Source organism: Macadamia integrifolia, unplaced genomic scaffold (assembly GCF_013358625.1).
Source record: "Macadamia integrifolia cultivar HAES 741 unplaced genomic scaffold, SCU_Mint_v3 scaffold_245A, whole genome shotgun sequence".
In the NCBI taxonomy this organism is placed as follows: Eukaryota; Viridiplantae; Streptophyta; class Magnoliopsida; order Proteales; family Proteaceae; genus Macadamia; species Macadamia integrifolia.
This window is the reverse complement of record NW_024870655.1, coordinates 87,173-103,181: the sequence shown is the minus strand read 5'-3', so window position 1 is coordinate 103,181 and position 16,009 is coordinate 87,173. Positions and strand designations below refer to the sequence as shown.

The 16,009-nt window shown below is 36.2% G+C and overlaps 1 protein-coding gene across 1 annotated transcript; it reads left to right on the top strand.

Moving 5' to 3' along the window:
* Positions 1-9,843: 9,843 nt before the first annotated feature.
* On the top strand, positions 9,844-15,749 carry LOC122071508. The gene is made up of 6 exons (XM_042635870.1): positions 9,844-10,155; positions 10,274-10,406; positions 12,352-12,455; positions 13,540-13,684; positions 13,888-14,028; positions 14,489-15,749. Exons 1-6 carry the CDS (start codon positions 10,115-10,117, stop codon positions 15,548-15,550), a joined length of 1,626 nt encoding a protein of 541 aa, XP_042491804.1. The 5' UTR covers positions 9,844-10,114; the 3' UTR covers positions 15,551-15,749.
* Positions 15,750-16,009: the final 260 nt, after the last annotated feature.

The following is a 16,009-nucleotide window of genomic DNA, read 5'->3' as shown; positions in this document are numbered from 1 at the left end:
CGTACGACACCAAAAACAAATCAGTTGGACTTGGGCTTCAACAAACCCAAACTCAAGGCTTGGATGGTCTGGGCTTGCCTTGGTCCCTCTGCTTGTCCAATCCGTCCATTTAACCATAAATTTAATGCAATTATCAAGAGACGACTTATTGGAGCTCCGTTGGACAACACAATCATATCTAATTAATTTGATGATTTTGGTTTTTTTTNAAAAGTAGTAGAGGTGTATCGGTTCTCCATTGGATATAGTAATAAATACTTGAGGGCAGTTTAAACTTTTAACAATTTCACTTTCCCCTTAGACCAAGGCGCTCTCTCTCTCTCTCTCTCTCTCTCTCTTTCATACAACAGACACACACACAAATTGATCTGCCTAGGGGTCTGCAAAAAGAAAGTTAATAACAATGCAAGAGAGGGGAGTCTCGAGCTGACTCCGAGGGGGATTCTCCGATTCTGAAGTCAGGGATCCGAGGTAACTTGCAATTATACAAGAATCTATAGAGCAACGGGTTTGAGGGTAATAGATTCACAGTAATTGCATCATGCGGTTGAAAATGATCTTACCTTGTCTTTTGGTCTTACTTTCCTTTTATAAGAAAGAGACAATGAAGCCCTAACAAAAGAAGTTCAATTTACATTTATCAGAAATCATCTTTTAGGTGCGCCACGTCCTGCAATGGAGAGTGTAGAGTCTTAACTCCCAAGTAATCGACGTGGAACAAGCTCAACCATGGGCCCATGGTTTAAATAGGCGTCATGTCAACTGCTCCCATTGGTGGGTTAATTTTCGGTATATCACATTGTAAGAAGGGTTTGTTCAAATCTAGGTTACACATGGATTTAGATTCTCTCTAGCTGAGGGTGCGGGAGAGGGGCCAACAAAACACAAAATAGGAAAGAGAAAAAGGGGGTTTCACTTGGACACGGATCCTCTCTAGTGGCCCAATGCCCCTAGTGCGCATGGGATAGTTGACAGCATCTAGGCATACACCCTTGGCCGTTGGATGTGCATTGGGTGCACTTGAGAGGATCTTTTTCTGATTGGCTTTCTCTCTCCGTTTTGGGTCTAGTTGGTCCCTCTCTAGCCAACCCCCCCCCCCTTTCAATATGTTATATATGTCGGGTTAGACTGAAACCGGACCAATAAATTGTTTGATCTCAAACCAAAACCGATAGCTATTAGTCCTCTCAGTTTTTTTATCCATTTATTTTAATAATCCTTTATTGGCTTATTATTGGTCCAGTTTTTAGCGTTTTATATATATAAAATAAAAATGTGTAAAATATATTGAATTTTTTCAAAATTTTCCAGTTTAATTTGGTCCAAAACAGTATGTTTCTGTTAGTCTTATGAATAATAAACTGTCAATATATCAATTAAACATGAATGATACCTAGGACTATGATATTGCTAAATCTCATTCTTGATCATGAATTAAGTTGATCAACCTTGGGATGGGTTATCATCTACAATTAATCCTATGCAAGGTTTTGAAAAGCATAATCGTGGATCGAATTAGTTAATGTCGATCCAAATTGGCTGATTCGACTCATCTATTTTAACTTTTTCATAGAGCCTAAGGACCAGAGAGTGACCCTAGGAATGCATGCCTGAGTCCTCCCAACCCTAAGATCAATCTCTGATCTGGACTCTATGTAAAAGAGCCGGAGCCGATTTTTGAAGCCATGCTCCTATGAAAATGCATTATTGAAGGACTGTACCAGTCGCCACTCCAATTTGAGCTGGTCAAAATTTACAGTCTAAGATTTTGTTTGGGTTGGGCTTACCTATTTCGGGTTCCAATTTTTGGGCCGGGCTCAGATTGAAAAGAATAGCTACAAGCTCTCTGAACATACAACAACTGACAACGTACGACACCAAAAACAAATCAGTTGGACTTGGGCTTCAACAAACCCAAACTCAAGGCTTGGATGGTCTGGGCTTGCCTTGGTCCCTCTGCTTGTCCAATCCGTCCATTTAGAACCATAAATATAATGCAATTATCAAGAGACGACTTATTGGAGCTCCGTTGGACAACACAATCATATCTAATTAATTTGATGATTTTGGTTTTTTTTTTTGGGTAAACTGTTTGATGTCTGTTTTAAATCCTTTGAAGGGTAGACTCTGTGGCTGGCTAAGCCTTCATATTGGGTTATTCAGATCCAACGTGGGTACCAATATCTCCTTTCAAGAGGTCACAGAAGAATTGAGATCTTCGTGAGAGATTTTTCAGATGAGGGTATATCCAACTCTTTATTAGCCTTCACATCAAATTCCTCACATCCAATGTGAGAACGTTATTTTCAAGTGGAACTCTAAAATTGTTGTCGTTATCTTTTTTTTTATTCTCCAATTCGGACTATGGCCTTATTGTAAGCTAAGTTTCTTTTTATTTTTTTTTTTTTTTTATTCTTTTAGAAAATAAATTTGTTCAGAGGAACGGGAACTCATGGATGCCAAAGATTGGAAATGGATCAAACTATTTTACCTGTCACAGATAGGGTCATCCTTGCCAAGGAATCAGCTAGGCTATTAAAGCCAAAATAGGTCTTCAAGTTAAGAATATCCTCCAATGAGCTTACGAAAAGATAGTAGCGTGCCCAGCCACTGTCATCCTCTCTATTCCCCCCTTACGGAAAGATCTCACATATTTACCCCTATGATTGGTGCATACTAGGGATGTTAATCGGTTGGGTGGTCCTGGTCGAGTCGAGTTGGTCTCGATCATTTGGAAACTTGGCAACATGAATGCCCGTTTAAGTAAACAAGCCTAGTTTTGGGAGGCATAATACAGTTTATAATTGGCTGATTTTTTTATGATTTAATCAAGTTACCATAAATGGGTCTTAAATGAGCTACGGACTTATTTAAGTCAAAATAGGCTCTAAACGTGCCAACTCTAAAATTATTTTCTTAAATGAGTTGAAGGCCCAGAAATGTCCCATTTGAACATTAAATTACTATATAATTTCATTACAATTAATTGCATTGGAAAATTGGCATGACCCCCAAAGTTTGAATGTTACATAAGAACTATGACACAAGATTTCTCATTAAAAAATGACATTACTAAACTCTTCAAGAAATATTGATTGAAATTTTAATTTCTAAGCAAGATTTCCCATGAATTGAAATTGTGAACATTCTAGGTGGGTTATAATCATTATATGTCCGATGTGGGTTTTCTTTCTTTCTTACTTGGAAAAACAACTACAACACATGGGGTGCCATTGCAAAATATAAGAATTTTATGTAGTATGAAACAGGGTTGGGCTCGGTCGGGCTTGGTTGGGCTACAATGAGTCGGTTCAAATCAGGCCATAAATATGTTGGGCTCGGTCGAGCTCCCGACATGCTAGCTGCCTACACCGTGAAAGCCTATTTATAAATGAAGCCCAACACGTTTATTAATTGGTGCTAGTCCAGGTCGGACCATAAACATGCCGGGCTCGATCGGGCCTATCAATGCGGGCTCAAAATTGACATCCCTAGTGGATACAATTAGTTTATCATAAGCTGACGTTAGAGGTGTCAATTGGTTGGTTTGGGCCGATTTTGATTTGATTTTATGGTTTACCATATAAATATATTCAAAACTAAGGTGAAAATGTGTTCTTTTATGATTTTGGGTTGGTGTTGTTTCTTACCGGGTTATATTGGTTGGATCTGTTTTTTTAAGTTTGATTTGATGTCTTGTAGATTTCGATGTAGTATGGTTTGATTTCGATCTCACAAGTCCAAAACATCATTTAATAAACTCATTTTGATTTTGATTCGATTTAGATTCGATTAGATTTGGTCAGTTTCACTAGTTTGGACTAGGTTTTAACACCCCCTAACAGATGGCGTTGCCCAACCCTCTCTCTAAATTTAAACCTAAGCCCAAAGTTAAATTACTTGGCCCAAGCTCAGGCTCACATCTACACCAAATTAACCTAGATATTCGGTTCAATTACTTTGAACACATGAGAAGAGAGATACCACACTTCAATGAACCCTTCCCTTATATTCTCCTACATAATAAACCAAAAGTAGTTCTAACCTTTTTTTCTTAAAAGTAAACTCAAGTTTGAACCTTGGAAAGGCAGGCAACAAACAAGTAAGAAGGGGATTGTTTTGACACACATTTTGAAACCATAAATGCAACAGAAATGGAAGTCACGGGACCCCATGATCAGCACTTTTTTATGCGCAATTTGACTCAGCCCACCATTGTTATGGATAATGGATGGCATTTGTTTCTTTCAAACAAAAACAACTTTAAATTCAATTTAGCAATGGAAAGAAAGCTGACTCCTCATCATCAACTTAAAAACACAATATATAAGGCACTTAAAACCACTCATACACCTTTAATGGCCCTGATTTGGTTCATTACAGAATATTTCAGGTTAGGAATATAAAAAATAAAAAGGAGTAAGGATGCGTATATATGCCCTTCTCAAACTATATAGTAGTGAGAGCTTTATACACTGATTTGCTCTTTTTAATATAAACGACACCGGAACCTTAAAATAAAAAAAGATACAATTATTTATGCTGAAACTAATTAATTACTTGCCACGGAGTAAGACTCAGGTTGTAATCCTTAGGGCTGCATGCTACAGTATGGTATTGTGAGATTATCCATACTCCCCCTTGGCCCCTTCCCAATTAGAGTCACTGTGGAAGGAAGTGTTGTGGTTATTGTGTTTACTTTATTTATTTATTTTTATATTTTTTAGATATTTATTAAATAATTTTACGGTGACGATTATAAATTTTTTAATTGCAATAATGCACACTAAATTATTGAATAAAAAAATAGGTTTTCCTAATCATTTTTAATAGATTTTTTTTTTTTTTCAAAGAAACTGTAACCATCAAGTGAGACTGATAATTAAAGGATCAAGTTTTCATTGAACCATTGTGGGGAGAGAATCTTTTAATCCACCACTTTTGGTGGTTAATACCTTAGATCTAATGGTGAATATAATTAAGAAACGATTAATTTTTCATAGAATAGAGAATCTTTTCGTCAGGATGATGTGATCTTATGATTAAAATCTTGTGTCATCATTAACTCCGACCGTGCTTAATGTCGATGTTGAAATTATCCTTTTCTGTCATTATCTTAGCTATCAATACCAATACCATTCTTGATCGATATTGACACTGATATTGATACTGATACTGATGATATCAACACAAATCAATTATATTTGACTTGATCATACTGTTTTGTCCCTAAAAATGTCAATACATTAGGTTTTTAATTAGATCATTTTACACTTTCTTATACCACTACCACTGATATGGGTTCAGTATCATATCAATATATATCAGTCGATGTCTAATACAATATCAATACTGATATGTCTCTCAAACTATGATACGTACGCTAATCAAAGGGTTCAGATCTCTACGGCGAGAAGAGAAGATGATGAAAAATTAGGTCACTAAGAAATGAGATACTGATGCTGACAGTTAGGTGGGTGGTTCTTTGTAGACTAATTAAAGTGTATAAATATCATTTGATGAGTCATGACACTCGACCCTTTAAAGGATCCATGCCGTGGTTTGAATTTAGATGAGCATTAATTATTGCCTTTATTTTATTTTTTAATAGATAAGCATTACCTTAGTGACTTACTAGTTTCTTACACTAAATCATACACAATCATTGCATAAGGGAAACCTTAATTTATCTCTTTGCTCCTTCAAATATTCCTTAGTTTATTGTGTGAGCATCTTTAGCATTGTCTTTTTATGCCATTTATGTCTAGACGTACACATTAGGAGATAGTGTTCTTGTTTTCATATTTATTTTTTACTCTGGGATTTGAGGTGTGCATGCCAAAATATTAAATTGAAAAAGGAGCTCTCCATCTTATCAATATATATATATATATATATATATTTTAATGTATACATTTACGATCCTTAATCAATTAATCAAGCACTACAAGGTCTAGCTTGCTACTCTTCATAGTGCAGGATTTTAGGCAGATGAGTTGATAGTTTGATTCTATATATGAAAATGATAATACACTTTAACTTGTTTTTCGAGTTGGTGTGGGAGATGTCAATATACACTTTTTTTGCTAATGACGGGTATCCAGACCTTAGGACGTTGGAGTTTACGGCTCATGCCAAGTCCGTTGCTCATCAACTGTGCTACCACCTTGGGTTAAGAGATGTCAATATATACATTTAGCTTATAGATTCATGTCAAAAGAGATAAATAATTTTTCTTCTAGATGGTCTAAACTAAGATTCTAAGATGTGTCAGAATCTATAATAACAAATTAAATCTACAAAACTTTGGTTGTGTTTGATATACATTCTCAAGATAAATTAACAAATTTTGAAACTCAATTCTTCTTTATTTTCTCACTTCAAAATGTGTTCTAGATTCTTACTATTCTTAGAATGCATACCATACACAACCATGTTATAGGTTATATGGGTTGAGATTCAGTAGGTAACCCTGAGGTCTCCCACTCATATTTCAAATTTCAAATTTCCACCAAGATAGAATTGGGCAAGTTGCACAACAAAGCATTGAAAAATCTAAGGCTCCGTTTGGTATCGTTTCTGTTCCAGAAACGCCGTTTCGTGTCAGAAACGAAAATTTCAGTTTCTGTGTCAAAATGCAGTTTTTAAACCAAAAAATTGTGTTTCAAAATTTCATATTTTTATTGGGAACTTTTTTTTTTTTTTTTTTAATGGAACGAAACTGGGAAGACGGAACTCCAATGGAGTTCCGTCCAATCTCGTTTTTTCAGTTTTTTTTTTTCACTTTTTGTTCCAAAAAAACAGAAACGAACCATAAGTGCACCAAACAGAAGATTCCGTTTTTTTCGTTCCAATAGAATGAAAAAACTCCAGAAACGTTTTTTTAGAACGATACCAAATGGAACCTAAGACTACGAAAATGGTGCATGAAATACCAAGAGGGTGAATGGGAGGTATACAATTGAATTTAAGGTTTTGGATCTAGAATGCATTCTAAAATTCGATTCTTCTTTATAATTTCATTTCATAGTGCGTTCTAAACCAAAATCTATTTCGAGAATGCATAACAAAACACAACCTAGATCTGAAATTTGAAATGTCATCAAACTAGACCATTTCTCTGATATCCTAGAAGGAGATTTGCCACTTCGGCTTTATAGAATTATGTGGGTGCGGTGCTTGCCCATAAATTCTTTTTTATCACCTCCACCAAGTTCTTTATCTTATAACAATCATATGATCAAACCTGTTTAGGGTTCTAATGATAGTTAAAACATGGCTCCTTACGTCAGTATGTATACTTAAGAAATATCAATTTTCACCCTTGATAATCATCTAAAGTGTACAATCAGTTGCAACTAATTAATTACTCCTTTCGCCATAAAACAAAAATTATCTAATTACTCCACCATTAGTTAAATATTTTGTGTAAATGTCTCCTTACCCATAGTCCTTGAAACAAGATTTAGTTTATTGGCATCTCCCACTTGACTATATATGTTACATAATTTACAATTTCCATGACATTAAACCCCTAAAGAACCCTAATTAAACTTATAAATAATCATATTTTATATTGAAGGAGAGGGTTTTTCAGACAAGCGGCATAGAGAAGTGCACCAATGACACACGGCAAAATGATTTTATAGATAGGAGAGGAGTGAGGTTATTCCATAGAAAGAAGAAAAATATAGGAAAAAGAAGGTGTTACCATGCTAACATACTTTCTTGACAGCTGAAAGAACCTCTCCTCTAAAGAGAGGTAAGAAGGGAAGTTGCTTTAGCATAAATTCTCTTACAAAAATTTCTTGTGGGATGTAGTTTGGAACCTTGGATATATGTGTGGCCTCCATAGTTCCACAACCCATGTATTACTTTACTTACTCAGATGCTTAATCATGATTAAGACTTAAAAATTTTTAATTAAGAACCACTTCAGCTTCAAAAGAGTCAACTTACAAGTAAATTTTATTCCTTTTAAATCCAATCCATCACAGTAAGGAAGGACAGGAAGCTTTCTTCCTCATGGACGTTGAAATCTATTCTCATCCACAAAAATAATCCCCTTTCTATGCTCTGCCAGGAATCTATGTGTTAAATTAGCTAAATTAACATCATAGTTCCTCTTAAATCATCAAAGTCAATTCCAAACAAAGAACAATATGAACGTAACATGGCCAACCTCTTACTTGTCATCCAAGAAATACTTGATACACGTCATCCTCTAAAATTTTTAAAATAAAAATATAATCAATTTCGCAAATTATATATATATATATATAGGGAGAGGAACCACAATACTAGTGTGTGGGAATCTTTCACGCCATTGTCGAAGAGAGAATTAGTGTCATCCACCTGGAACCCACAAAGTGTAAAAAGGAGAGAGAAAATATTATAAAAGACCCATTGTATCGTGTACACGATACAATATTGGCTGTCTGAGAAAAATTTTCTTTTTATATAAATTAGAATTCTGGTAAGCCGTTTCATGCATAGTCATGTGGAATGGTTTTTGCCATGTAAAAGTTGTAAATAATATTCTTTGAAATATTTTTTCTGTTATTTTAATTAAAATTGAAGTTGCATAAATAATAAGATTATTTCCTTCCCCAGCCAAAAAATAAATAAACAAAACCTATAATAGAAAAAGGTTGCTTTTAAAGCTATTCTAATTGAGATATTTGTTCTAAACTTAGTCCAAATTTATTGATATATCAACAGGAAAAAAAAAATAAAAAAAGGTATCATTACATTTATAACAAAGCATAAATGGTATATCATTCTCAATCGATATAGATATTGATACAAATTACCCATATTGGATCATTTTATCCTTAATATAGAAAGAATCCAATATTATTGGTAAGTGATCTCTATGAAGATATTGGATTCTATTAGCACACCTTAATAATATGAAATATTTATTACTATGTGTGGACTTAAGGTATTGTTTCCTTAATGGGGAGGAAACCCTAATTTTATTGCAGGGTTGGTCCCTACCCTCACCTCTATATATAGTTATCACTGACCCATTAAGTGAGGCTAAAGACCAAAAGCAAAAGGGAAAGAGGGTAGACCAGACTAACATTGATCGTGTTGTACGAGGAGCATACAAGAAGACATTGAGGAGTTCTTATTCTTCAGCCATGGATTCAGGTATGACTAAAATGTGTTTTTGTAGTGATTTTCGTACATGCTTATCAATCTTCATGAATCGTTCCGTCTTTATTTTCTTTCAAACATTGGATAAAAGAGCAAAATTTTAACCAATTTACTCTCAATTGACATCAACACCAGCAATTCATATCGGTATTATTTTGGTATCAATATCCAATGATAGAGATATATATTAGTCGATACGCCGATACAAAACCAATACTTAATACCATATTTGGCATGTAAGTTCCATCCTACACTGACTGTGTTGATCCTCTATCCGTTACGTTGGTTAAGACAACTAGCATTGTCAACCAGTGAGGACATGTCAAGATCGTAGCTTCTCCCTTAAATTAGTCTTACACATGGTTGTCCTTTATCTCATTATTATAAAGCAAGAGATGGCATAAAGGCCTGAAAAGCAAACTCTAAAAATTGGATTAGAAAGAAAATCTGGCATCCAGCTTAGCTTAATTAAGTATATTTTTAATTTAACTTCGATCCTTAATTGGCAACCAATTAGATAATGCTCTTAGAACTTTTTTTTCTTTCTTTTTTTTTAAATTCTGACTTCCCAAACTACCCTTTTAATCCTTTACAATTGACCGTTATTTCGGAATTACCTCAGCTCCGAGGGAAGGGTAATATAGTAATAAAAAACCTCAAGAAACCATTAAGGAGGGGATTTGTCAGTTGGGACTTCGAGTTCGAGGAGGAGGAGAGAAGTCCTACGTGGCAGACCGTACCGCTTATTTTGCTTGCTTCCGGTGGTGGGAGAGGTAGAGAGTTTCTGATTCTTCATTTTCCCTCTCTTGCGCTCTTCTTGTGGAGCTTCTTTAATGGCGGAAATCCCTATTACTTGATTTGCATTTAAGCCATCACCTCGGCCGTTGCATCTGCTTAGTTATTCGATCGATCATTCTCTGATCTTTAACGGTACGAAGAAGGTGGAACAAAGATGTTGGATGGATTGCTAGGCCGAGGTTTCACCTCCAAATGGTTGGTTTTGAACATAAGCTCATCAAATCCTTCTTCCAGATATTCTTTCTATTCTTATTTTCGTTTTCTTTAGTAATTGGGACGGATGAGCTATGAAATGGTTATGTTTTTTGTGTAGTAAATCAATAATCAAGCTTACCAAAGCTCGAATTGATTTGATCCGGAGGAAGCGGAATTCAATGCAGAAGTTTCTAAAGAAAGATATTGCGGATTTGCTTGCGAACGACCTCGACAGTAATGCTTATGGCAGGGTAATCTTCAAATTTTCTTGCATTTTTTTCCCAACTGGCCAGAGTGGAAGCTCGTTCAATCAATGAAGGCGTTGAAATGCAGAAATTGTGCATAGCAGGAGAAAAATATATATATTAGTCCTTGTGTTGGTATTCCTTCGATTTTTTTTTTTTTTTTGAGGCATTGGATTTAATTGGGAGAGAAAAGGACGTTTCTGCGTGTTTTCTTCTCCATCTCTGGGAAATCCTTGCTCTTTGCGTTTTCTTCGTTGTTCTACTGATAAAAATGTTCACAAATCCTCTTACTCTCTCTATCTGTCTTGGAACCATCCCTATCTATGTCGTCCGCGTTCACGTGCGGGCACATGGAGATATTCAGGTGAAGCGTACCTGAGTATTCGCAGGGTCGTGTTCCCAATTCTGTCTTAATTTCATTGGCCTTGCAGCTTTAGTTCTTGAATGTTATTTTGTTCTCTTTGCATCTTATGCAAGTCTCTGTAACTGCTGCTTTTCCTATGTTGCATCCATTAAATTTCTGAAGGTGTTTTGTTAGCTATTGGAAAGTGTGATTCCTTGTACTTTGTCTATAACCTATTTAAAGCTTGATGTTTAGAGCTGTAGGAATTAGGATGTACTGAATTACATGTATCTTGGTTAACAAGTCTCTAAAAGTTATTTTTGTCTTCCTTTCTTGTAAGAAAAATTATGCCTCAAAGAACCTGAGGACTTGATCTTTGATCTTGAAAGTTAATTTTGATAAATGTGGATATTCATCTGTTTGTTCGTTTTGACGCTTGTTAGGACTTGATAAATCAGGTTAGGTTCCACGCAGGGATGCTACTGTATGTCTGTCAAAAACTGAGATGTAAACCCCCTGTTTCCAAGGATGGAAGGACGGGAGTTGGACTGTTTAAGATATTGGTTGTAGGTCATCGCATTCATGTGCCACTCAGGCTGGGTAGCCTGAACCAAACAGCATTTATTTGATTTTTCTTTTGGTGAATTATTATTGATGCTTGCCACATCATGGCTTAGAACATCGGAGCATTAACCGCTAGGTCTAAACAGTCTGGGCTTTGGAAAGTTTTCAAAAGCATTGCCATTGAAACAATAGCATGTATTTGTATGTTTCTCTGCCAAGTTTTGAGATGAAGCCACCTTTTCTGAAGACTGTTTGTAGCACTCTAGTGGAGGCACTTAATGGTTAAGTGTGCATATTTTCATTGGGAATGTTAGAAGAATGTTTATCAGATTTCATATAAATGAAGCCCATTTCATAACAATTAACATGTCAATGGACTGAAACCTGGCTCATTCCTCAATCCGTTTTGACTGATGGGTAGCAGGTCACCATGTCAAGCAGTGTCATAGCCTCTCTTGTTGTTGCCTTTTTCTCTTTTCCACTCTAGTAATTGGTCTTCTTTGTAACCCCCCCAAAAAAAAAAAAAAAAAAAAAAATGGACTTCTGATATTACAGGTAAGTACAGGAACAAGTATACTTTTCCTTCCTACCTTTGTCCATATTATTTATGGGATACTTATTGCTTTTGATTGTTTGGTGCTGCGTACTTAGATTCATCTGACTGAACACAACATGATGGGTGAATTCCCTCTCCCCGCCTGATTATTGTGTGAATGTAAACTCCACTATGGAACTTGTCTTAATTTTGTTGGTGTCTCACCCCCAACGGTGCCTTTATTATTTCTGAAGATAAGTAGAGAACCATTGCAAGCCACTCTGATTGTCCCTTCCAATTTCGAGTCAATAGATGGGCACTTGACAGGATTGTTAATTATTTTTATTTGCTTATGAAAACGTATTACTGTAATGTTGCATCAATTTTAATCTTTCTTCACTTAGACTCTTCCAAGTAATGTGTTCTTATTGCTCATGAAATTTTTTTCGTCTAAATCTTGATATTCAACTTAAAGACTTTGTTTTCCATCTTGCTGGATTATGAAATAGGCTGAAGGACTTCTTGTTGAGATGAGCCTTTCGTCCTGTTATGATTTAGTGGAGCAATTTTGTGATTGTCTTTTGAAGCAGATCTCAGTCATGCAAAAGCAAAGGTATGTGCAGTAGTACTGCTGTTCTGATAATCTGTCATTTGTAAGTTTGCTACTTAATGCATTCTCTGGCATTGGTTGGTAGGTTGACATTCCATCTTAACTATTGATTTTGGTGCATCTAGGGTTTTTGGGCAACAGGGCCTCTACTTCGTTCTTTGGCCCTATATAGCGCATAAGTCTCATGTAACCAGAATCTTGACTCGTTCAATTATGATTTCCTTCTAATCATTTGTTTTCTTTAATTTTTTATTCCTGCCACTCTCTGGATTAAAATATGGTTCAATCATTCAATTGAGATGAATGTTAGCTCAAGCAATTCTTAGGTACCAATTGTTTCCAGATGAGAGATGACTTCCGAAAATTGTACCTCAAAGCGGTGTACAGGTCATATGGTTTCAGATTCAAGATTCTTTTCCGCTGTGGTGTGTATTATGTTTCTTTTCGCATACTACAAATTTCCCGTGCTCTGTCCAGCAAGATATGCACGACTTTAATCCATACTCCTCTTTCGAAACTATGGTCATGCTTGTCAGTACGTCCCTAATCATACATCTGTCAGTTGCTGGGCCTAGAAAATAAGAACAGGACTACTGCCTCCATTCAATCTTTCTGGCACATAACTGATTTTTCGTTTAGGATTCGTGTAAATTTTGTCAGAGTTTGACAATATGATTTAGTAAATAAAATCTAATCGTGGTATTTTTATACACAATACTAATGGCTCATTATTTATTTGAAGAATATTTTGAAATGAAACTATGCAAATTCATTTGGGGGAAGTGGAGATGGAAGCCCACTCTGTTGGAAGCTCTGTAAGAGGAAAGGTGAATATAAGTTTCTTAGGGAGTCTGGACATCATGGGAAAATATTACAATACAATAGGGGGCCAGGTTGAAATTGATGCCTCTAGAGTTAGGTGTTTTGTTCTTTGGAAGAAATCAATAGCGTACCAATGTTGGATTTAACATTTTCATACATTGTTGATTTTCTGTTCTTCACAATTTATTTATTTAGTATTACTTTTTTTCACTTAAAAAATGAATTTTATATTCATATAGGCTATGCCCCAATATTTTCTTTACAGGGAATGCCCTGAGGAGTGCAGGGAAGCTGTGCCGTCTCTAATTTTTGCTGCTGCATGGTTTGCTGATTTGCCAGAACTACGTGATCTCAGGCAATTATTTGCTGAAAAATATGATAATTCCTTGGAGCCTTTTCTGAATCAAGAGGTAATAGCTCATGAGTTATACTTACCAAATATATATATATATATATATATATATATATATATATATAAAGGCTCAAACACTCTAGTCTCAATAGATTCTGCTTTATTAACATGAAAACTCTCGAGTAAAAAGCCAAAACTGTTTAATGGCTGTCTCAATTATACTCTTAAACAGGACTAAAATGCTAAATTGTTTAATGTCAGTTTGCTGAGAAGCTGGCAGCAAAGCATCCTAATAGGGAAAAGAAACTTCAGCTGATGCGAGACATTGCAAAAGAATTTTCAATAAAGTGGGACTCCAAGGCTTTTGAAGGAAAGTTGTCTAACCACCCTGCATCTGTACAGGTGACCTCCTTGCATATTTGCATTTTGGTTTTATATGTGTAAAATTCACATTAAAATGGGATAGAAATACATCACAGAAATATTGAAAGACTTTAAATGTCAATCTAAAAAAGCAATGGTGGACTCAAACCTACCAAATTCCTGTGCACATCAAGTCCATAGGGAATGGAAGGAATGCTACAGAAGGAAGAAATACTTTCAAGAATTTGGAATACTTTTATACATTTGTTTAGGAGGATTCTGTACATAAAATCTTTTTCCACCTTTCTGAACCATTTGCTGGAACAATACAAGAAACAGGGTTCTTTTAATGACAGTAGCAATGGTTACAAGTTCCACCATGACAAGGAGGAGACTATCCCTTAAAACGATGTTCAAGATGTTTACAAATTGTAGAATGGAAGAGAAGTTACAATCTCAAAAAGGAACAACCATGATGTTTCATTCTTGTGGATGGCAGGAAATCACTAACGATAGGCACAAGCCACATGCCAACAGGGAGGATGGTCTATTGAGAAGAAATCACCAGGATTTTTCATCTTGTGAAAGTCGGGAAATCAGTGATGCTGGGTATGAACCGAAAAGAGACAATCTTGATGGTTTGTCTCATGGAAGATCGGAGCACATAAATGATGTCTATTGTAATGGTGGGGAGGATACCATCTCCAAAAATTACAATGGAAACATTTCTTCTCATGCCAGAGTAGAAGCAATCGAGGAAAAAACAGAAATCCTGAAGCCGTTCTGCAATAATGTTGTTCCTCCTCCCTACATCAAACCAAGGGCCAGCAAGTATGGAACCAATTCAAAGACGCAGGGGAACAGTTCTGGCAATAATGAAAACTCTTGTGATCCTCCATTCAGCAACAGAGATGTAATAAGAAACAGGTCAGAGAGGATGGAGAAAAGATTAGATGATGTTGACTCTGGGGGCCAGTTGGTTGGACCTGCAAGGGTGAATGGTCATGGAGACGAGAAAGATCATCGGGATGATCAGGTTGGTGATGCAATGCCAAAGCCAAAATCAGTTAGGAGACGCTTGAAACCACCACCAGGTCATTACAGCATTGGCAATTCTCAACAGGAGGAAAAGAGAAATCTGGACATTAGAAAAGAGGTTGGAAAGCGAGGCCCTCAAACCACCTTTGATAATGACTATGATTCAAAGGTTGAAGAGGATGAGATGATGGATGAACTATTAATATACTACAGTAAGAAGTCATCAACCAACGAACCTAGCAAGATGAGGGGATTGAAAGCTCCTCCAACAAATGACACTGCATCTAGTACCAGCCGATCCTCAGCTCACAGAAGCAGAGATGAGGCACACTTAAACACAGGGTTGAGTAGTCCTCTTGCTCGAGCAGCTTCACTCCCACCGGATCCACCAACCCCAACTGAGGGGCGAACAGGCCCAGCTCGTGCCAGTTCCTTTCAGCCCGATGGACAAGCTGGGCATGTCCATCCAAAGCTGCCAGAATATGATGATTTGGCAGCTCGGATAGCAGCCCTTACGACGTAAAGGGTAATTGCAAGTGAAACTCAGAATCTGTACCATCATTCCACTATACTTCAGTTCCATTGTATTCTAGCCCCAATTGTTTTTTATTTAAGTCACCTGTTTATTCTCATTGCATTCTACATCTTCGGTAGATACAACATTAATTTGCAACGACACATAACCACTGCTCCAAATGATGAGTCTCATTTTCACATGTTAATCTGTTTACAAAATGAGATTTGATGTGGTGATGGTTGTCTATGCCTAATGGCATTGTGATTTGTGAATTTGTAATTACATAAGATTGAGAAAAAGGAATTGCAAAAATGAAATCTGCAATTCAACAGAGTTAAATGGATGTCAGCTTCTTCAGAACAGCGATTACAAGCGGAGACAATTTATGCCCTGAAAAGGAGCTTTATAAATATTCGTAAAAGCCTCTCTGCTTCACTCAGGTCAGAAGACTCAGAACTCTCAACG